We start from the raw sequence: 23,230 nt of genomic DNA, 5'->3' as shown, positions 1-23,230 counted from the left end.
TACGTCTTTTGATGCCTTCACCACAGACCTGCCCTTCCTCTGCCTCACACCCAACACTTGGCCCTTTTCTAGCTCCTGCCCACCACTCCTCTCACAGCACATCAACATCAGTGAATTAACAGCGCCCCATCACTGTGAAATGGGGAAACTGAGGCACAGAGAGGCTCATGGGAATCAGATTAACTTCCCATCATCGTTGGCGATCCCTTGATGGTCACCAAAAGACCCCCATAAAATCGTCGTCCACCGAGCAGTCCGATCCTTCAGCCGCAGACTCGTTGGCAGATGTTGCAGCTGGTGGAAGGCAGGGTTGGGCCATGATTGCTGCATGTCAGGAGTCTGTCCTTCCTTTTCTGGTGGTTTTTCTGTGACCAGGGCAAGGCGATTTTCCTCATACGTGGTCGTTCCTTCTCTGACAAGTCTTCACCAGTTAGCCCTATCTTGGGCAACAATCTCCCAGCGTGTGGTGTCAATGCCACAGCGCTTGCTGGTTGTCTTAAGGGTGTCTTTGAAGCGTTTCTTTTGGCCTCCCCGTTCCCTTTCTCATTTGTATGTGACTGACTGAGGCTTCGAGCTGGTCATGCTCCAAGCACACGCTCTATGGATCTGTGAAACGTGCGTGCGTCACTGACAGCCAGTCAGGTCAGACAAACAGCACAAAGCACAGCGAGCATGTTCTTCTCCAACGCAGGCGAGAGGAGGCAAGCCCTGGTGATTTGGAACAGGAGGTGGCACTGCTGGGTTCACAGTGAGGGGCTGGTAGGACCACGTTAACACATACCAGGCAGCTAGAGCGCGCCAGCAGAGTCCACTGGGGCAGCTAGAGCACAACACGCAGCCTGTGGCTTGGGCAGTGATCCAGTGCCCCACAGATCAGCGCCCCAGACTGTCTCCTCTCAGACCCTCACTGTGCAGACAGAGGGACAGGAGGACAGAGGGAACGTGACAGAGCAGGGAAAAAAGGAGGAAGATCATCCCAAGAAAGAGGTGCAGACCGGGGATTGACCAAGGTAATTAAGGGCTGTGCCTAGGCAGCACACAGGAAGGCAGCTTTCCTAGGGCAATCCTCCCCTTCTCTCTGTTTGGGGGTAGGTGGCAGCCCTACCCCTTTGCCATAGAGGGGGAAGGGAAGGAAGCCCTGGTTTCTCGGGGGGCGGGGAGGAGACAGAGGTCCAACCTCCTTAAATCCTCCTTAGTTTTTTCATATCCATCCCCAGAATCTCCGAGCAAGATTGGCATCTCTGCTCTGCCGTAGTGCAGCCGCGGGCATCGCTGTGGCCGAGCGATGCTAGCTGTACACTGGGAGCCATTCCTCCCCAGCGGCACGGAGGGACTCCTACCAGTGACCAAGCTGGCACCGCAACTCGCATCATCTTCAAGTTAAAAAAAAAAAAATCTCGGCTCTTGCTGGCATTTACATCACTGGCAGCACAGCAGAGCTCCACCGTCAACCGACTTCAGGGAACAGGACGCTCCTGGGAGCCACCTTGGACAGAAAGAATCAAATCGTCCCCACTTCAAAACCGAGAATCCTCGTAAGGCGCTTTCCCACCACAGCCACTGATCTACCAGTGCCTGGAACGCTGCCTGGCCTAGCTCAGAGCTTCTGAACAGGAAACGTCTCCAGGCAACAGTCCCTACGCTTATGTCTCAGCTCTCCTCCTCCGCCACGCCTTCTCGGCCTCTGGGGGGTCGGTTCCTTTGCATTTGGTGCGATGTGGTCTAGAGGGGGCCCTGACTAGCATTTCCAGCTCTCCCATCCATCAGGGAGGCAGCAGCACAGCCAGAGCAGCTGTGCCCTGGCACGCTGGGTGCCCCTACGCAGCAGCTTGCTCAACTGCTGAGCTGCAGCCCTGGGGAGCAGCAGGTGCAGAGGGAACCCAGCAGCCTTCCCGCTGGGCACGTCCCGCTACGGAGAGGCCCGTGCTGACTAGCCTCACAAGAGCATCTGCACGGCATCAGCTCTCCCCCGGGCAGGGGACAGTTTGAAGGCCAGGGGGCAAAGAGCAGAAAAGTTCACAGAGAGAGTGGTGCGGAGCATGTGTCAGCTGTCTCCCCACATGGCTTTATTGCATTGCATTGATTCAGAGACACGAGCCTACAGCCAGGCGAAGAGACTATGGGTACAGTGAAGTCACACGTCACAGGAGCCCAGCTTTTTCCCTTTTCATCTCCTTACCCTTGGGGGCTCAGGTGGGGGCTGTGGTGCTGCTAAGAGCAGGAACAGGACCTCAGCGCTTTGCTCCCTCTGAGCAGGGTCCTGGCTAGGGGCTGCCAGGGAAGCCAACATAAGTTAAGGGGCATGGTTGCCGGGGAGAATAACAGCTAGCACAGTGAGTGCTTTACACCTTCCACGTGCCGGCCAGACACGAAGGGGGACCTCCCAACACCCAGGAGGCGGGACAGTGAAGAATCAGCCCCACGCTCCAGCTGGGTACAGGAAGCAAAGAGGAAGTGATTTGCCCCAGGTCACACAACGAGCTGGTGACCAAACTGCAATCAGAAGGCAGGAGCCGCCGGCTCCCAGCCCTGGGCTCCGGACACCAGACCAGGCTGCTTCGGGGAGATGACGGGGGAGTTGGTTCTAGATGTCGTTTACACCCATGTTCTGCATTCGCCCTTCCAGGATGCTATCGCCACCAGCTGGTTTCTTTTTGCTTCCTTCGTGCTGCTTCTTCTGTTTCTTGGAAGGTTCCTGATCAATGGGGGCAGCTTTCACAAAGGGGATCATTTCTTTCAGCCCTGACGAGAGAAGCAGGCGGGTTACCCATGGCGAGAGCTGGCCGGGAATGCTCCCACTTTGCTCTCTGGCTCTCCTGGCCCCAGGGGTCAGGGCTGAGAGCCACTCCCCTGTTACCCAGAAGCCCTCACTCCCCCACAGCCACAAGCTCCCACTGAAAACAGTTCCTTCCCTCCCTGTTCCGGGGGTCGGGTTGAGAACTTGCAGCAGAGTCACATGGGAAGCAGTGGGGCCAAGGGGAATCAAGGAGGGGTATTAGCGCTGCGAAGGCAAGGGCAGATTGGAATTGCTCCAGGCCAGAGTCTCACTAGTCCATCCTCTTCTGCTGCATCCCCACTCTCCGATTTCCTCCGCTACCAGGCGCTTAATGCAGACAGATGTGTGGAGGAGGAGATGGCAGACAGGGCTAGGTCGCTCAAAAGACACTGCAGGAGAGCAGGACTGAGAGCAGACATGCCGCACGGAAGGCTTGTTGAGTTTTACCTGGTGGCATGAAACCCTTCAGTTTCTCTGGCACAATGATGCCTTCCTGGGTCTGGTAGTTCTCCAGGATGGCACAGATTGCCCGGGTTGTGGCGCACATGGTGGCATTTAGCATATGGACAAACTCCACCTGCAAGGACAAAACCAATGCACAGGACTCAGGAGTATCCCTGACCCAGCCCCACAGGATGCAAACCACAGACACACCAGGGGTTACGGAGCCGATTCCCCTCCCCCAAGAGGGGAGACTGATGCATCATGGGAGATGCAAAAAGGATGTGAACAAGTTGGAGAGAGTCCAGCGGAGGGCAACAAAAATGATTAGGAGCACAGGACTTACGAGGAGAGGCTAAGGAAACTGGGCTTGTTTAGTCTGCAAAAGAGAAGAATGAGGGGGGATTTGATAGCAGCCTTTAACTACCTGAAAGGGGGTTCCAGGGGGTTGGACTAGACGACCTCCTGGGGTCCCTTCCAACTCTAATATTCTATGATTAGTGTGACCAGGGAGCCCGACCTATAAGGAAAAGGGGGGGCTCGAGGCACACAAACTACAACTCCCAGGAGGCACCACAGCAGCATTTCCAAATCAAGATTTCAGTTTGGGGCCAAAATATTTACATATTGGAATTTTTGCCCCAACCCTACAAAGTTGCCCATGGAAAATTTAGGTGAAAACTGAAGGAGAGAGGGGAAGAAGGAGTGTGTTCCGTCAATTTTTTTCTGAAGACACCTTCCCCCCCCGCCAGTTTTCTGACCAGCTCCAATCGGGAGCCAGCAGAGAGAAGCCCCGTGCATTTCCTGACAGAGCAGCTAGTGCCCAGGCCTGCAAACAGCTCAGCAAGAATCTTGCCCTTTGAACCAATGGCCCGGCTCTCCCAGGATGGAACACTCTGCTGGCAAGGAATAAATGCAACAGGAGACAGAGGAGCACCGGAGGGAAGATCCCCATCAGGGAGAACACTTCGCATGCAGCAGCAGAAGCCTGGGAGTGGGTTATTCAGCTGCCCCAGGATGCACGTGAAGAGTGAAAGTGAGGTACTGAAACGCCACCTACTTTGTCCATCATTTTCTTGGTCTGCCCGTAGCGGATCCGCAGCCGACGGGCCTGGTAGTCAGTGCAGTTGGAGCAGGAAACAAGCTCCCGGAAGGCACCCGAGCCTGGGAACCAAGCCTCAAGGTCCAGCTTCTTACTGGCAGCATGATTCAGGGAGCCTGCGAGAGCAGGGGGCAGGGGTTACCTGGGGCCGTCCAGAGAGGCTGAGGCTGAATGGTAACAGGGGGACATTCAGCATGCTGTCCTTGACCCCGCAGTGGCTTTGCAGGGACAGCACCAACATCATCACGGACAGAGAGCAAAGCTCTCCCCTACTAGGTTGGACGCGAAGCAGACACAGGTTCGACCAGGGCTGCGGGACAATAGGCGCAGGGCTGCTCTCTCTGTATTACAGTAGTGTGCAGCAGCTGAGACCATGGCCCATCGCAAGGGGTGCTATACACCCCACCCCCGGGCCTCTCAGTCTAAACAGAGGCACAGAGAGGGGCAGAGGCTTGCCCAAATTCACCCAGCAGGTCAGAAGCTGAGTCAGGAACACAGCCAGGGCAGGCGCCTCAGACACTGCCCTGCCCACTCGACTCCTGTACTGGCCTCTGTCCTGCAATTGCAGGCTGGTCCCGCCACATTACCCCTACAGAGAGGGGCGTCCGCGCCCACTTACAACAGAGCCGAGTTCTGTACCTGAGACGATATTGACGATCCGGTAAGGAATGCCCAGTGACTGGTAGAACTCCTCCGCAGTCGCAATCATTTCATCAAACACCTCCCATGACTTGTTGTCATGAGGCGACGCGTAGACAAACTGCTCAATCTGGAGGGAGGGAGAGAATCACCTGAACATCTGCAGAGGGTCGGATTGCACGACTCAGTCTGTTGACGCGCCAAGGTGGGGCAAGGCCCAGGAATGATGGATTCAGGGTTGAGAGAACAGGAACCAGAAGACAAGGAGATGGTTTCAGTAGGGAACATTCTCTCTAATCTCCATCTCAGGGAATCCCAGTGTAACAAACTTACGAAGAAGGGAGGGGACAGCAGGACTGGGAACTTACTAGCAATGAGACCGACAGACACCTACAGGAGCCAAAAGGACATTGCAGTCTCAAAAATCTATAACTATTCTACTTACCAGTGTGCAGCCACCTCTAGGAAGAGGCCTGGCAGCTACTACCAGCAGCAGCAAATCGCACCACTACCGAGAGACGACTTTCTGGAATAACTCTTGTTTTGCGTGTTGACCTGCAGACCCCCACTCAGATCATGCTGCGATGGGGCTCTGCAATCCTCCCTGCTCTGGGGTACTACTCATTTTCCCTTCCAATATCCTATACTGGGAGGAAAGACCATGATCCTGTTCTTATCAACTAGCATCCTGCAAACATTTCCCAGCTAATTCGCTAGCGGCGTGTCTCTTTACCTTTTCAAACTGGTGCACTCGGAAGATGCCTCTGGTGTCACGGCCATGTGAGCCAACTTCCTGCCTGAAGCAGGTGGACAGTCCGGCGTATCTGATGGGCAGATCCTCCGGCTTCAGCCACTCATCCCTGTGCAAAGCTGCAATTGGCTGTTCAGAGGTAGCGATCAGATACTTCTCATCGACGGAGCTGTCGTCCGATTTCTCACTGCCCTTGCCAATGACCTGGGGAAATGGTGAATGAACACTCTGTTAGTGTACCAGAGCAGAGCACACATCTGCGGATATGTGCAACAGCTTCAGACAGCACAGATCTGGGTGCCAGGAATAGCAAAACCCATAGGCTAAAAGGATCCTTTCCCATGGCAAATGCTAACAGAAAACCAGACTTGGTTTGCCAGCGTCTGTAGGCACAGGGCCTTCCCTGTGGCTTACCTTGTAAAGTTCCTCATCAAACTGACTGAGCTGAGCCACCTCCTGCATCACCTCTTTCCGCATGAAGAAGGGTGTATAGATAGGGGTGTATCCCTTGCCGAGCAGGGACTGCAGAGCATACTGGATCAGAGCCTGCTCAAGGAAAACCAGGACGCCCTACAAACACAAGACAAGTTTCTCAGGTCACACAAAGGACTGATGGCCCAGATTTCAGAGGTGCTGCATGCATGCAAATCCTGTTGTGTGTGCTGAGCTCCTCTGACGACCAGGCCATAAGCGCCTACAATATTTCAACTTTGAGGACAGAGCTGAAGGAGTCGAGTATCAGCCAAGTAACTAGGCCAGAAAAAGGAGCCCAAACCGACGAGGAGAGTGTTTGACTGAACCCATGCAAGTCTTGGTCCAGAATGTATTATACACAGCCATGACATGGAGCGTCGTGAGCTTAAAACATGCTTCGCAACAGCGTAAGACAGGCAGCACTAGTTATAGCACTGCTAATCCAGTCTGATAGCCTTGGATTGTGACACAGGCAGCCGTCCTTAAAAAGCCAACGCAAGGTGGTGAGTGTGAACTCCACCAGTTATGCAGACACCAAGCACAGCAGCTCTGCACCAGAAAGTGCAGCTCAAATTCAGCCCCAGAAAGTGCTGTGCCTAGTGTGGTGTTAGTGGGAGGTATAGCATGAACACCAGCAAAGCACCAGATTTCTGCCACAAAGCCAGGTGGGTTTCTTCTGTGCCTGTCTGATTCCTTTTCCTGCGTCCCTGAAACAGGGACGTTTGGGGCTCTGGGTTCTCACCTTCAGGAAATACCCTCTGCTTCCAGCGACAATGGCCCCCTTTTCTCCTTCATAGCCATCCACCATCACCACCAAGTCCACATGGGAGTACTTCTTCCTCGCCGTGCAGTCTCCCCAGATCCTCTCCACTTTGTTATCCACATCCTGCAGGTGAGATGAAGAGAGAGGAAACAAGAGCTTGCATGAGTCTCTTCTCCAGCCCTGCCCCTGCCAGGCCAGAGTCCCCACGTGGCGTATATAACCCCAGGCCAGGGTGTTCTGCAGAAGGCAGGTAAGGGGTGAAAAGGGAACAGTCAGGCCCATGAAGGCCAGTCCTCATGCCTCATGCATCTCCCAGTGGAGAGAGCATCAATACTTGTCTGAGCACTTGCCACAGCTGTTCCTGGACTCCGCCCGAGGGCTCCCTCGCCTGGGGATTGGCTCTGCAGTCTCCATAGCGACTAAATCCAGGCAACAAAAGACAGCTTGGAACCCCAATGCTGACCCCCTGCCGACAGCGTGCTATGATGTCACTTGGCTGCTGGCCCAGCCCAATTGTATTCCTGGAGTTAAACATTCTTGCGGGGTGAATTCAATGGGCAAGGGCAGATCCCAGCATTTGGCTCTTTCCCACGTATGCTCTGAACAATGGTGGAGAGTTCCACATGGTCTGAGTGTTCCCTCTCTGCAGGACACGCTGCCTTGTAATGCAGATTTCATTCTCCCCCTACCAGATCTCAGCAGGGACCTCACTACCAGTCTGTCTGCGTTCTTCTTTGATGTGCTGTGTAAGGCTATTTCAAGCTGACTATACATTACTTCCCCAAACCTGCCAGAGACACCATCTGCACAATGGGGGTGCATTTTGCTCCTACCTCATCGTTGCTGATGGGCACAGAAGGGTGGAGGAGGTTTCCAATTTCTCGGAGGCTTTCAAACCGCTCCGCCTCCAGTTTCACTCGCTCTGCGTCACACTTCAGGATGGCTTCGTCAATGAGAACACGAACCTTCTTAATCTGGGTTACCTGAAGACTCTGTTACAAACAAACCACAGTGCTGGTCACTGAGCAAACTGAACAACAGGGAAAAAGAGTACTATACTGGTGAAAAGGGCTGAAGAGTCTTTTTAAGTAGTGCAAACCACTCTGATCTTTACCTAACCAGCACGGCTTTCCACAGTGGTAAATCATGTTTCCCTAATCAAATAGAATTCGCTGAATATGTCAGTAAAGATCTGGATAAAGAAGAACTGGTTGATGATTTATGTAGACTTTCAAAGGCCTTTGACAAAGTCCCTCACAAGAAGCTAAGTCATCATGGGACGAGAGACAGAATATCATCATGGATCATAATTTGGCTAAGAGGCAGGAATCAGAGTACAAACAAACAGTCAGTTTTCATCATGGCAGAAGATAAGGAGGGGGTGCCTCAAAGTTTCTCATTAGCTCAACCCTTATTTAATGTATTTGTTAGTGATCTGGACAGGGAGAGCAGTGAGGTGCGGATGACAAAGTTATTTAAGTCAGTCCAATCCAGAGAGGACTGTGAGGAACTTCAGAGGGGCCTAACCAAGCAAGGGGAATAAGCAGCATGATGGCAAATGAAGCTAAGTGTTGATAAATGCCAAATATTGCACTTGGGGTGAAATAATTTGAACTATTCATAAACCTTACAGGGTTCTAAATTAACTAGATCAACTCAGGAAAGGGACCTAGGCATCACTGTAGCCAGCTCAATTTATACCTCTGCTCAATGTGCAGCTGTGCTCAAAAAAAGCAAAGATGATGTTGGGATGCAAAAAGAAAGGGATGGGGAACCCCATGGAAAATATCATGATGCCATTACATAAGTCAACTGTGTCGCTTTTAGAAAACAGAATGCAGTTCTGGCCATCCCATCCCAAAGAGGGTATTGCAGAATTAGAGAGGGTTCAGAGAAAGGCAACAAAAACGACTAGGGGAATAATAAAATTTACCTGACGAGAGATTGAAGAGACTAAGACTGTTACCGTAGAAAGGAGATAAGAGGAACCATGACATAAGTCTATAAAACTAATAATGACTGGTCTAGAGAAGGGAGATCGGGAGCTTCTGTTCTCCCTGTCTCACAACACAAGAACAAAAGGACATGCAATGAAACCAAGAAGTGACAATTCCACAACTAATAAAAGGAAATACTTTTTCCACACATGATTAAACTGGGGAACTCATTGCCAAAGGACGTTAAGGACAAAAGTTTTAAGATTAAAAAAGGGAGTGAACATATATATATATATATATATATGAGAATAAGAATAGCTGGCTATAATAGTTGATACTATTAAATTTTGGATACAATAATATGCCTCATGCTTTACGGGTTTTTGTACCTTCCCTTAAAGCATTTGGGTTAGGTGGACCAGGGGGCTGATCCAATATGCCAATTCCTGTAGCCACATTTCTGCTGAAAGATGGCACCTCCTCATCTCCAGACAGGGACACTGATTCACCCAGGCTGAGGAAAGAGAATCACTGACTGAATCACCAATAGCACTTTAGTGTGTTCTGCAGAGGTGTCCTCTTAAAATACTGTCTCAGCCTGACCTTGCTTAGCTAACAAGACCTAACAGGTTCACTGCACAGGGTGATTTGGCTGGAGGTCTCTGACTGCAGAAGTACAGAATAATCCGAGTTCAGACAGGAAGATGGTGAGATAAACAAAGAAATAAAATAAAAGGTAGTCAGTCAATGATCTCTTTTCATAGAGCCTGCAGCCCCAGGGAAGCCAGGGACCTAACTTACCACTAAGATGTCAGCACTGAGGTCATCAAGGTTTTGTGCATTTTCTGGTACAGACTCATCATCGCCCACAGGCTCTTTCTTCTGCAAAGGGAAGAATCGAGAAAAACACCTAGCATTCTAAGAACATATGTTGTAAACAGCCACAATGGAGACGCACTCCAGCTGCTGGAGTGGAAAGTGGGGAATCAGGACTGGGAGGAGAGGGGTCCATGAGAGGATCTCTATCTTAAGAAGTGATCCGCAGTATTAAACAGAATGAAAACTATGGCTAGAATGTGCCAGGCAGTGGATTCTTCTGACAAGCTAAACGCTTTGGCAGTAAATCAGACATGTGAACAACTTTCTCAGGTCTACTGATGCAACAGCTTTAATTTGGCATAGTCAAAAGTTTCTATGGACATTTTTTCAGGTCATTCACTAAGCAAACTCCTTCCTACCAGAAGTCATCAACTGCAGGAAGACTAGACAGAGATTACACTGCTTTGCAATAAGACGATAAAAATATTACCATATCAATGCTACACTAGGACCATATTACAAGAGAACATAGCTGTTAGGATTTCATAGCGCTCATCTCTCTTACCTTCATTTTCTCACCTATCGTTTTGCTGCATAGGTTCTTCAGTTTGTTCAAGTTGTCTGCACGAAATCTGCCTGGAAAGGAAGCATTGGAGGAAAAAATAAACCAGCGCTCTTCATGCTGAAACTACACATTTGCTAGCACAGAGGTACCCTGGGGGTACTTCAGAGTACTGCATGGGGTACACAACAGGATCCGGTAGCTGCAGCTCATCTCCTGGCTGCGCACCGAACCAGGCAGGAAATGGGCAGTCGCCTACCAAGAGGACATGGGGGTGGGAACGACACCAGGTCATGACGTGCAGCTGGGAGCTTCCTGCACCCCCAGTCCTCACTGTATGTCGTGGAGGGCCAGCTGGGCATGCCCCCCATGCCCCTCAGGCCTGGGGGGTGAGGCCACCCTGTCTGAGACAGCACCAGGCTGCAGGGCTGGAGCAGGAGGGCCCGGAGCTGCGTGGTGGGTAAGTGCAGAGGGTAGGGGGTGGCGGAGCCTGGACAGAGGCAGGAGGTGGAGCCCAGCCAAAGCCAGGCACTTACGGGGGAGAGGAGGAGGGCTGGTGGGTAAGTGCGGGGGGGAGGAGTCTGGCACCACAGAGCAGGTAAGTGCGTATGTGGGGGGATAAGTGCGTATGTGGGGGGGTAAGTGCGTAAGTGCGTATGTGGGGGGGTAAGTTCAGGGGCAGGGGGCAGCAGAGCCCGGCCAGAGGCAGGCACTGCATGGTGGGTAAGTGCAGAGGGCTCGGAGGGTAAGAGTAGGAGCGGGAGGGGGGCTGTGGACCCCGGCCAGAGCCGGCTCTGCCGCCCTGCACAGGAGGAGGTAAGCAGCATATTCCCCCCTCCCACCAGATACAGACCCTCTCCTGGCAGCTGAGGGGCGGTGCCATCTTGTGGGAGCGGGGGTCCCCTCCTGCCCTGCACGTGGTGGGGGGTGTGAAGCCTTGGAGGGGGGGTGTGCCCAAATGCAGGCTTGGCCCCTGGTGCCAGAGACCCAGGGTATGCCATTAGAGCCGGGTGAGAGGCCCACACAGTGTGCTTTGCCCCGGACTCCGCACCCTGCTAAGGATGGCCCTGCGCAAGAAGACTCAGAAGTGCAAAAGTAAAAAAAAAATAAAATAGAAAATGGTCTTGAATGTATTATTATACAAGGCCATTATGCCTTTTACTGCAACCGTGGTAACACCAGGTAGAGTGAAAACCAGAGTACAGTTCCTAAAAAAGGTTGAAAACCCCTGTGCTTGCAGATTCAGAAACCCGTTGAGTTAGTAAGTGGTTACCCCTGGAGGTGATGCATCACAGACACAAACAGTTCAGGTACACAACTCGTTCCCTCTTTGCTTCAATGAGCTTTACAGGTCTCATTCAGAGAGTTGGCAAAATGAAGAGAGGAGAAACTTGCACTGAGCAGACACTCCATAACACCGTAGGGAAAGAATGAGGTCACGGCAGGACTAGGAGTTGAGAGATTCCTGCCTCTGCCACAGACTCATTGCATGCCCTTGGGCAAGTCAGTCCCGCATGACACCATTTTCCCAGCTATAAAGCAAAAACAACACTTCACTACCTCACAGAATCATTGGGTAGCTTGATTCAGTCAAGCACAATTCCACTCATCCCCCTCGCCCTGTGTAATATTTTAGATGGGAAGATAAAATGTTCATTTTGTCATTAGTCGGGGTGAGGGAGGAGATTTTGTGCCAGAGTTGGTAAATTTTCAGAGCTTGAAAATGATCCCTTCACCCACTGGCCAACATGGAGCAGAAAACTTCCCATGGCAAGAGAGTGAGGGTGAGGCAGCTCACCCCACTCCACCGATTCCAGAAAAATGTAAGTTTTCATTTAAAACATTTCCAATTTTTTATGGTGGCTAAGACAGGTTCCCAAATGTCACCATGTACCCTAGCCTATAGACTTAGACACAGCTCCATGGCCTCAGCTCAGCTTTCCCAAGAAGCAGCAGCTGCATGAAACTGACAAGAGCCTGGTCAGTTTCACAAAAGATATTCAGAAACTTTGGGGGGAAACACACAAAAACTAGCTCATTTTCCTCCTCTGCTACTGCTTGGGGAAGTGGGAAGCAGCAACAGCAGATGCAGGAACCAGCACTAGTCGCTAGTCTGGAGGTCTTATAAAAAGGAAGATTTGGGGCCAGTTCAAACAGCAGAGACTCAGCCACCTTGGTGTCAGCCAGAGGCTTGGGAAAAGGGTACAGTAGAGGGACCCTCCCTCCCCACCCCTGTAGCCAAGAATCTCTGGAACAAAGGAATAAAAGAAAGCACCTTCTCTCTTCCAGTCAGGGAAGCAGAGAGGGAGGCTTCAAACTGATCAGAAGTCTGCTAACTAGAGGCAGGTACTAACAATGGAATCAAAAACTGCATCCAGACACAGCACCTTGGCTGGACACTAAGCCCAGAAGATAGGATCAGACTTGTCACTAGACTCTGAAGTACTGACCCAGACATCACAGGTAGCATCTCCCTCTATCAGCCTCTGGGTGGTCTGCCTAGTACTATAGCTAGTGGGGATCTAGCTCCCATCTTGTAAATATTGGTAACATTTATGCAAGGGGACTTAACTCCTGCGTGATGCACTTTGAGATCGCTCAACCAAGAACCAAGCTCCGAATTAGACTGGTGGCTGATTTTAAAAAAACAAACAAAAAAAAACCCAGTAGAAAAAGGGAATTAAAAATAGTGTCAGTGAATGATATTCCTCCAACATGTGCTGAATGATAGGAACATAAGCAGAGAAACAAAAAGCAAACTGCTCCAATCCCTCTCTCCCAAAGACAAGGTTGCATTCCCAGAGACCTGGCCGTGCAAACTGGTCAAACAGTTCCAGAGGGGTAGCCGTGTTAGTCTGTATACAGCAAAAACAATGAGAGTCTGTAGCACTTTAAAGACTAACAAATTTAATTTCTGCAGGCATAAGCTTTCGTGAGCTTCAGCTCACTTCCTCAGATGCAGTTGGCAGAAATGATACAGCAAATAGGAAACAACATGTTGAAACATGTTGTTTCCTATTTGCTGCATCTGAAGTGAGCTGAAGCTCATGAAAGCTTATGCCTGCTGAAATTAAATTTGTTAGTCTTTAAAGTGCTACAGAACTCTCCTTGTTTTTAGTCAAACAGTGACTATCAAATCAGTTTCTGCGCTAGTTGCAGCTGGATTGCATCAGACTGACTGAATCACCAATGCTCAAGCAGCATCCTGCCAAATAGTGCTCCCTGATTTAAATACCAGCACACATTCACAGCTACCGAATTCAGGAAGGCTTTTCTTGCCTTGAAGGCGCTCACTCCCCAAAGCGGAGGACAGCCACTGCGACACTGCTGCCTTCAGCACAGAGCTTCAATACAGCAACCCCCTGCCTCACCCCCTGCATTTCAGCAGTGCTGGCCAGATATACAAGACATTGAATACAGCACACGCTGAGACGAAACAGTATTGCCTTCGATCCAGCCCTCTTTCTGTAACAAGGAAAGAGGTTCTTTCATATGAAGGCAACTACCTTAAAAGTGGGTTTAAAGATACTATTTTATCCAATGGCTTCACATTTTAATAATTGCTATTGCTAAAAAAAACAACCTCAACAAATATGTAATCTTGAAATGGATCAATAGGTAGCTCACAACACACAAGGCTTCAGATTAGAAAGATTCCCTTGTCTAGTCTGTCAATGTGACATTTTCCTAAATCAGGGGCTGATTTACTTCCTCTCTCTGGTCACAGCTCCAGGACCAAAGCTGGGAAAAGCTTACAGGTCCCGAAAACACCAGTCCTGGTCTGTCAAAGCATTTCTAGGACTGGTGAACCTGTGAACCATGACATATGAGATCCTAAAAATCACCTAATTCTAACTATTCTTATTTTTATCTCCCCACCCAAAGCTCACTTGTGACAACCATCAGCAATCGCAGGAACTGCTGAACTCAGAAATCAGTGTTTTATCGCAGTCGAATGACGGGTTCCAGTCTGTCAGATATTTCCGATCACTTATATTCAGGGGCTAAAGCACTGGTTTGATTGGCAACAGAAATCATGTGGAATTGAAGTGGGGTGAGACAGCACAAAACTGTCACCGTGTAGACAGGATTTCAAGGCTGGTAACTAGCCAGAGATAAGAGCGCATGCTGCACACCAGTATGAAGTCAGATGGTCCCTACCAAGGCCGACAAGGAAGGGTTCAGATCACGGCGGGGCCGAGCACAGCAGCTCCACTGACTTCAGGTGCAGGTGTAGGTGCCCAGCAGTGGAGACACTGTCCCCAGCCCGGCGGGGGGTTCGCGGAGCTGCCCCAAAGGGCTCAGCTGCCGGGGACATCAGCTCAGGGAGACCGGGGCTGCTCACTCAGCCTTCCGCACCCAGCCCAGCCCAGCCCAGCCCGCTCTCGCCAGGGGCACGGACACCTGGGCACGACCCTGCGCTGACAGCAGCTGCCACCCTCACCGCCCGCAACACAGGGGGGCTGGGCCGGGCTGGGGAGGTGCAAGGTCTGAAACCTGCTACTGCGGGGGGGGGGCCGCACCCAGAGCGGGGGATCCCTCCCCTCCCCCACTGCGGGGGGTCCCAAGGGCTACAGCCTGGCCCGCCGGCCGGCCGGGGGCACCCCACGCATGCGCACCGCCGTGCCGCGGACCCCATCTGGCAGTGCAGGGGCCCGCCCCGCTCCCGGCACCTACATCGCCGCCAGGCCCCGTCCGCCTGCACCAGCGCGTCCACCAGCCCCGGGTCCTTGAAGCGCTTGATCTGCGTGTCCCGCACGAGGCCGGGGTCCCCGCCCTTGTCGGCGCGGAACAGGTCCAGGTCCAGCACCATGGCACCGGCACGAGCAGCAGCGCTGACTGACTGTGACTGACTGACTGGCCGGGGAGTGACACTGCGCATGCGCACCCGACAATGAGGAAACGAGCGTGGATTGAATCCACAGCTCATGCGCAGATCCGGCCGGAAGCGGAGGACACGGTGCGCATGCGTAGGAACAACAAAAAACCCCCCGGCAATTCGAGTGGACTACGCGTGCGCAGATTGCAAGTGGGGGCGCTAGAGCGCCCCTACCGGCGCGACGCGGGATCGCAGATGCGGCCAGGTCCCGGCTACACCCCAGCTGGTCACACGGTGGCGGCGCGGATGGGGCTGGCCAGTGACCTTCCATCAGGACCCCGCTGCCACGGCTGGCAGGAGGCCCCGCCCTGTCCCTGCCCCCCAATTATTCTCAGTTACAATACTCACAAATGTACATTTTTATTTCCCAAGCCCCCAACACACTGGCAACTTCTTTTCCAAGGGTGTGGAAAGGAAACCGGCCCTGTCAGTAACACAGAAAGGTTACCTGCCCTTTGTCTTCAGGAAGCTGCCAACTGCCGGCACAGATTTATATAGATAATCAAATCTCCTCTGTAATGCACTGTCACCGAAAAAGCTGTCATTTGTATAAGAAATGCATCGTCTAGTCCCCAAATAACACTGTGACGCTACCCCCGCCCTCCCGAAACACATCCTAAAAACCTCAAAGATTTCCCACTCTCCACACAGTTTGCACACTGGTGATGTATGACAAATATTACAGGGTTTCATTTTTTAAAAAGGATTTTTTAAACAATATAACCACATACAAAATATTGCAAAAACAAAGAGCCCAAGTAGATCCTGTTTAAAAAAACCCAAATGACTGGTGCTGTTAATAGACAAAGGGTGGGATTCTGACCTCTTCCGTACATGGTGGTGTGAATCAGGAGTAACTCCACTGAAATCAAGAGAGTGACATTGCTGTACCGTCAGTGTGAATGGTCCGTTTCAGAAAAATCAAGCCTTGGCACTTTTTTCAGATGACTGATCCAAGCTAACTAGCTACCTAACCAGTAAGCAAACAGCTGGCCTCGTGGCATCAAGGATAGATCTTAACAGAACTAAGAAGGGTGACGGGATTGCCTCCTCCTGGAATGTCCACAGGCAGCTGTTCTATTCAGGATGCTCCTCTCTTTAGGGGAGAGATATAAAAGTCTCTTTGGGTAATAAGGTAAAATGGATTAATTTACAATCCGTCCCTCACAGGCCAGGAGGTTTCAGTGTTGCCAACTCTCATGATTTTGTCGAGTCTCATGATAATTATTGTTTTCCTTAAAGCATGTGCTCACCGAAGCAATCCCGCAACTTTCATTGGGACCACTCTTGGGCCTAGAGTTACACATGGGTTTATAATTTTGAAGGCTCAGGGCTCTTCGCTCAGCTTCCTGGCCAGGGTGTTTGTGTGGTTCTTTCACACAGCAAAAGGAGGGGAGAAAGGCATTAAAAAGTCCATGAAAAGCTGACTGTAAAAACCCCACGCATAGCTGCAGGGTTTTAGTACATGGAACTACTTTTAACTCTCTTAAGAAAGCGTTGTATTAAGAGTTGACAGGGCCCCTTGAGCACTGGTGATGCTTAAGGTTTGCCTACAAGGGCAATTTTACTGATCTCATTATAGCACTCTCATTGTACCAATACAACTTCCTCTGAATAACAGTGGCTTTACGAGGAGCTAAACTGGTATAATTATATTGATGTAACGCTTTGTGTGGACAAGCGCTTGTAGGAACCATTTCCCTTCCGGTGAAATCTCCATCCTTATAGGTTTTAAGATCCAGCTTGACAAAGCCGTGGCTGGCATGGTTTAGTTGGGGTTGGTCCTGCTTTGAGCAGGGGGTTGGACTAGATACCTCCTGAGGTCCCTTCCAATCCTCATCTCCTATGATTCTATGATTCATAATATAATAAGAACATGATAGAAAAATGGCTCTGCTCTTCTGGGTCTTGGTCTAAATCTGTAATCGGGGACCGTCCACCAGCTTCCTAGCCTGCAGTCACAGCAGACGAAGGGTATGCTAATCAGTGGGTCTAACTGTTTGACACGCAGAGGGGAACCTCAATGTTTGTGTTAGTTGCAATTCTTCTGCTTGAGGCAACCCAGCCTCTTTTCTCTCCCCAGTAGGTCAGAGGGTGAATTAGGAAGATGATGGCACAGTTAACGATGAACATAGTTACTTTGGCAACGGTTGGCAAGGAACCACGACGTGTCTGCATCTGCACAAAGCAAGGCTGGCTGAGTGAGCTCAGCGCTATGACTTCAAAGGAATATAGAGAGTAGGTCACCTGGTCCTGTGCCCGGTGGTAGAGCTGACTAAAGTGGCAATTAATGCTGCCTCAGCCTCTGGAGAAAGGGTGTGGAGAAAGCAAAAAGAACAAATGATCTCTCTATAAAGCTTGCTTCTCTGACAGGGATTCTTGTTTAAACACATCCAGTGGTGCGTGGCTGATGGTTCAGAAGAAAGCCCTGTTTTAAATGGGACGCTGCGCTTGCACTAGAGAACGGGGGAGTACAGTCAATGGAGTTAAACTGATATAAAGGGAAAGGAGAATCAGACCCTTTATTTTCCTTCCATTTAGTGCTTCAAACTGAAATTATTCTAACCTGAAACATGAATCGAGACAGGTGATCGGAAAACCATCACCAATGCACTGGAAGCGGCATCAACTTGTCCGATGAGACATAACGTTAGTGGACACCAAGAACACAAGTGCTCAGACCATTGCAGGACCTGGTCTGTATGTTAGCAATAGTCCCTGCCTGTGGTGAGAGCTTATTTCTATTGCAACCGTAGGGCGTAGGAATCCCAGTCATGCACTGGAAGGCCACTGTGTAAGGCGCTCTGCAAACAGATCAGAAAGAGCCAGGCCATCCTAAATCAATGGCAGTGAGCTGCAAGGAGACCCATGAAGGGAGCAACTGTTGCTGGTAAGAATTTTGGGCCCATGGCACTGAGTGGTGGTGCACATGGCCTGGAGGATAGAAGAACACATGCATGCAGGTTTAATATTTTAATCATTCACACACTGAGTAACGTTGCCGCTGCTTTACCCAATTTACCGGCAGCTTGTTACATTCCACACTTAGGGCTTGAGTTACTGCTGCGGTTTTACATGAGTGTAACTCCACTGAAATCCAGACTGGTGTAAGACTAGAGTAACCTCTGGTATCACGGAGATCACCAGCATAAGAGCAGACTGAGGTGTTGGTAGATCAAGCCCCTAACTGGTATGAAAGGGAGCTGACTGCACCTGCTTTTATCTTGAGTATGAGGCCTACAGAGACTACAGGTTTCAGCATGTCACACTCCACCTCATCGTCAGTGGGCTGGAGTATTGTATGCTGGGACACGTAGTCTCTGAGGACCGCATCCTCATCATAAAAGTCAGGGCAGCCACGGCTCTGTTGTGGAATTCCAGAGCTGGCCCACAGTCCTGCTTTTGTTGCACGTGCACTGTAAGGCGTGAGGTTGTTTTCAGCTAACAAGTTATAGGTTGAAACTCATTTAAATGGTTAATGAAAATACCTGAGCCTCAAGGACAGTGGCTAGTGTAAGCATCCGATGGCTCAGGAAGCCAGATGTCCTCTTAGTGATCTAATTGCAATGAGAACAGCACATTTGCTTTTAGAATTTCTGTCTCATCTGCCACCTATCTGTAAGGACCCCCCTTTTTCCTCCACCCCACCTCGAGTATAGCCCCAGCATCCTTGATGTAAGTAGAGTGATTAAAGTGTCTCTGCATGTATGTAACGACCATTATCACTGTTGTTCTCTCTGGATGGGACAATGTCTGTATTTGTAAGTGAATAGACAAAGAATTTAAACGTACTATGTAATCGATAAGAAAGCGTATATAACTGACCACTGTAACACCATGAAGTTGAAGCTGATTTATCAGACTTCCCGGTATTGTGAATAAACCTTTTCAGTATTGTCTGTGCTGCCTGATTCTTGGAGAAAGAATCCTTCGTGCTTTACAGTACTAAATAATCAGAATCCCTGGCTCACCCTAGTTGGTAAACTGCTTCCCTAACACGGTTTGTACAGCCCCTGGTACGGGGCTCCTTGGCACGACTGCAATACAAAAGGACAAACAGGGTTAAGTGAAACTTCTTTCAAAAGTGCTTTAGCTTCTTCCTAGCCCCCGCAGAGGCATCCAGGAGCTGCATTAGATCTGCTAAGCCAGAAGGGCGTTGCCAACCACCCCCCATCTTGAGCAGAAACTGGGGGGCACAATTAAGAACTGTGCTCACCTGGCTGTACCATGGCTCAGAAGGGTTGGCATATGCAGGGCTGTCCTGTCTTGGGCATAAGTCGCTAGAGAGAGCAAGAAATGAACCTAAGGGGGAATATTTTGCTGAGGATGTTCTGCTTTCGGATAACGCCCAGTTCTGCTGCAATCTTTGCACGCTGCCCCTCACTAGCACATGTGCTTTCCTTGGTACTGTCACACACTGGCTTGGTTCCAAGCTGTCCTGGAGTATTTCGTTTTTAGCATGGCAGGGCTCTGTGGGGGAACAGCTCAGTGCCCTTTACACACAGGGGGAGGAGTTGTGGTTGTAGCTCTCTACTGAGCATTGGTTCTACATTTTCTCTTACCAAGGGGGAGATTTGCTATTGGACACAAGCTTAGGGACGTTTTTTCCGCCTGTGATCAAATGCACGGCATATTTTCCTGAGTGGCAACCACCTAGTGCCACAGGTACAGCCCTGGGGAGAATTTCACCCTGAGAATAAAGCACAGAGCAGGTTTAGCGCGAGGGAGCTGCGACACCTGGGTGAAATCCATCCCTTGCAGAGCGTCACTGGCTCTGGGGGGTGACACAGCAGAGATGAGCCCGGTCTGTCCTCCAGGGTGCGATGGCCCAGGCAGCTCAGCTGGGACCAGCTGCTGTTTTAAACGCATCGTTGTCTCTGTGACTCTTGCTCTCGCAGCCCAGAGCTAGCTTTAGCATTCGATGTCACTCAGCAGTGATGCAAGGAACAAGCAGGCCTCTTCCTCTGGGGATGCATTTGAAGCCGTTAGCATGAGACTTCGAGCACACACAAATGGCCCAACAGACCCCCAAGTTTTGGGGAACTGGGAAAAGCGCATTTCAAGAGGATGTTTGCGCCACGTACCCTCAGTAACGCTGAACTAGGCTTGGGTATTTTAGGACAAAATGTTGGCAAACCGCAAACTTGCCTTGACAACAACCTGATGTATATGGGACTAAGCCAGACTCATTAATATACTAACCTATAGGCTAAGGGCACCTGTCGGATCAGGGTGAGGGAGTTAGATACAGACAAGGGAGGCTGGGCATTTGAATGAATGTTCATGGCAGCCCCTAGGCCCTATAACAGGCCAGACTGCCAGCTAAGAAAGGCCGTTGTCGGTCAAGCGATCCAGCCCAGACTTGTTTGGCACGCCACGGGCAGGGCTGGACCTTTGACTCCTACCCCTAGGTCCCCAAGGAAGGGGGAGGCTATGCACGGAATGGTACAAAAGCTAACAGTAACTCGGCAATGCTGCGGTATCTGTGTGTGGTCTGGAGCATTTGTATCTTTACGAATTGTGCTAATGGAAGTGGTTAAAGCTTCGCTTTGCCCTCACTGTGTGTCGTCCTTCTTTAAACCAGGGCTCCCAACCAGATGTTGAACTTGATAACCTGGATTCTGTTGTGCTTGATTCTGGGACTAGGACCCTACAATCCCCCAGCTCTTTCATTGGAAATCAATAATCACCAATAACCACTAGGAGAATCAGGAACACTCTGCACCTTCATCAGAAAAAGGCAAGGCAAGAGCTCTGCACCTCTCGGAGCCGTTATGGACACTCAGCAGATCTCGATTTCAGCTGGCATCTGTCCCACAACCGGCTCTACAGTGAGTCAATGCCAGGACTTCTGGAGACTGCGTGATGCCCCGGGGCAGCAGAGTGACAGAGCTAAACAGCCAGAGAGAACCACAGGCTCTGTCTGTGCCCTGCAGCCTCGATAAAGAATCCCTTTTGTGCTGACACCAGCCCGGCCTGTCTCTTTACTGCTCGCGACATTTAACTGAACTGAAGCCCTGTGTCTGAACACGGCCAAACTTTGGGTGTTGGAACCTGGCTGCAGCGTCAGCCTTTCTCTGCTGGAAATCATAATGAGAGGGCCCAGAGTTGGAAAAGGAAAAGAAAGGAACCTGCTTTCTTGTTCTTTCCAAGCCCCTTGCATCCCTGCCAAAGGGACCCATCAAATCAGCTCCCTCCAGGCACTGCCTCTGTGGTTTAGAGTGAACTCCTGTCTCCAGCAGGTTAATGTAGCTGCTGGCGGGGTCTTGTGAGAATTAGACCTCTGCGTTAATCCATCATCCTCTGCCGCAGTGCTGGGCGTGAGCGAGGTCCTAAGCAGGCTGTGACTAACAGCGGGGCTCCCTAGCTTGCATGCAGTGGGGTAACCCGGTCAATTTCTGGGCTCTTAGACAAGGGAAAGCACAAACCAGTGTGACTGAGTTTGGACAAAGTCATTCGGCGAGACACGGACCATGTGGAAAGACAGAGATGTGGGGTCAGCCTACCCAGAATCGGGAACACAGGAAACAGGCAAATATGTCACTTAAAAACACACCTATATTTGGCAATATCTTTTGGAGGGAATGTTAATTTCAGAGTTTGTTTGTTTGTTTGTTTGTTTGTTTAAAAAAGCAATAAACAGCTCAAGTTAAAAGTGTATCTGATAAGGCCACAAGGAGTTGTCAGGGTGCAGGGTTCACCAAGGAGTGGCGGCGAGGTACCCTGCAGCAAAGGCATCGGGGCGGGCGGCTGGAGGCTCCCCTAGAGGTCCATGTCTGTGCTGCCCGAGGAGGTCTTCAGCGGGACAGAATCGAACCCGTCCGATGTCCTCTGGAAACAGCAACAGAGAGCGGCTGTCAATAGGCTCAGGCCAGCACAACTTGCTCTGTGCTGCCCCAAGACCAAGGATCCCCTCTCATTTAGCAATTATGACTTGTATTCCCACAGTGCCTGGGAGCCCAGTCCTGGAGCAGGACCCTGCAGCGCTAGGGGCTGTACAAACACAGAACACAAAGGTGATCCCTGTCCACAATAGCAATCTGGGAAGGGCAGGGTGGTTGCAACCACCTGGCATCCGTTCATGCCCCCTGGGGTCACACCCCTACGCTGAAAACCCTGGTTTAAACAGAACTGATCTCATCAGCTTGTACATGCACAGACAGCGAGACTGCGGCAGGAGAACAGCCACGGCCCTGTGCACGAGGCTTGAGTACCTTTCTCTCATCGACCGCACCTATCTGCAAAAGCATCACGGCAGCATGTCAGCTCCAGCTCTGCACGCATCTCCCCAGGCAGAGGCTTCCCCTGCCTCCTCCGCTACATCCCATTCCTCCTCCCTTCTTCCCTGCAGCCTTGGGGAGCGTGTGAGGAGACCAGGGGGTCACAATCCTGCTTTTCACTTCCGTAGCCTTTGTGAGCCAAGCTGTGTGGGTGGAAACAACTTGCCCCACAGGACAGAGGGGGAAGCTGGGCCCTGCCCGCATTTCACTAGGTTGCCTGGGGTGAGAAGCAAGGGGCTCTTAGAAATGGTGACGGGCACCCACCTTGGAAGTGAAGGACTTTATCTTGCCAAAGAGAGATTTTTTGCTGGTGAATATCAGATCATCTTCCACATCCTCCCCCTCCATGATGGCACAGCTGTCAGCGGCTGGCAGCTCACTGTCCTTGGAAGTAGCGTTCATCACCAGCTTGGAGTATTTATATTCCAACCTTCAGGGAAAGGAAAAGCACAGGGTGTGGCATGTGGCCCTTTGAGACGGGCACCAGCAGAGCTAAATACAAAGGGATCTGCATACTGTCAGGCCCTGATTGTCAGAGGGTGCGAGGTGGTAAAAAGATCTGGGGTTCAGTAAAAATGGGGTCTGCAGACACTGATCTCCCTGGGGGCAGGCGGGCCGCCGCCCTGCATGGCAGCTCTGGTTAAGGATGGCTCCTGGCTGCCCTTGTCCGCAGCGACCGGGGGTGGGGTGCCGAGGTTTAATTTGCGCGAGCGCCTGGGACGTGCAGTATTTCGGTTCCCCTGGCTCCAGGAGCTACCATTCATGGGCATTGGGAGGTGGCAGCAGCCGGAGCCCAGGAGACTTGGC

General features: G+C 51.1%; 2 protein-coding genes across 3 annotated transcripts in view; both read right to left on the bottom strand.

Annotated features, from left to right (window-relative positions):
- Positions 1-2,044: 2,044 nt before the first annotated feature.
- SARS1 (seryl-tRNA synthetase 1) lies at positions 2,045-15,122 on the bottom strand. The gene is made up of 11 exons (XM_067531682.1): positions 14,942-15,122; positions 10,268-10,338; positions 9,685-9,765; positions 7,780-7,938; positions 6,926-7,069; positions 6,124-6,279; positions 5,692-5,913; positions 4,959-5,088; positions 4,278-4,435; positions 3,224-3,353; positions 2,045-2,742 (listed from the first exon to the last, which is right to left on the bottom strand). The coding sequence occupies exons 1-11, from the start codon at positions 15,075-15,077 to the stop codon at positions 2,585-2,587; spliced, it is 1,545 nt and encodes a 514-aa protein (XP_067387783.1). The 5' UTR covers positions 15,078-15,122; the 3' UTR covers positions 2,045-2,584.
- A 6,567-nt stretch (positions 15,123-21,689) lies between these two features.
- The window catches only part of ELAPOR1 (endosome-lysosome associated apoptosis and autophagy regulator 1), a 67,848-nt gene continuing 66,307 nt past the window's right edge, over positions 21,690-23,230 (bottom strand). For both annotated transcript variants that reach the window (XM_067531583.1, XM_067531582.1), the window contains exons 21-22: positions 22,688-22,853; positions 21,690-21,974 (exon numbers count right to left, since the gene is read on the bottom strand). In XM_067531583.1, coding sequence (XP_067387684.1) covers positions 21,906-21,974; positions 22,688-22,853 — 235 coding nt within the window. In that variant the 3' untranslated portion in view covers positions 21,690-21,905. The remainder of the gene's footprint in view (positions 21,975-22,687; positions 22,854-23,230) is intronic.

This window comes from Emydura macquarii, unplaced genomic scaffold (assembly GCF_026122565.2).
Source record: "Emydura macquarii macquarii isolate MOO-44397 ecotype Brisbane River unplaced genomic scaffold, CSIRO-AGI_Emac_v2 contig_3220, whole genome shotgun sequence".
Taxonomy (NCBI): Eukaryota; Metazoa; Chordata; order Testudines; family Chelidae; genus Emydura; species Emydura macquarii.
Note: the sequence above shows the minus strand (reverse complement) of the source record. Positions and strands in the feature narration are given on the sequence as shown.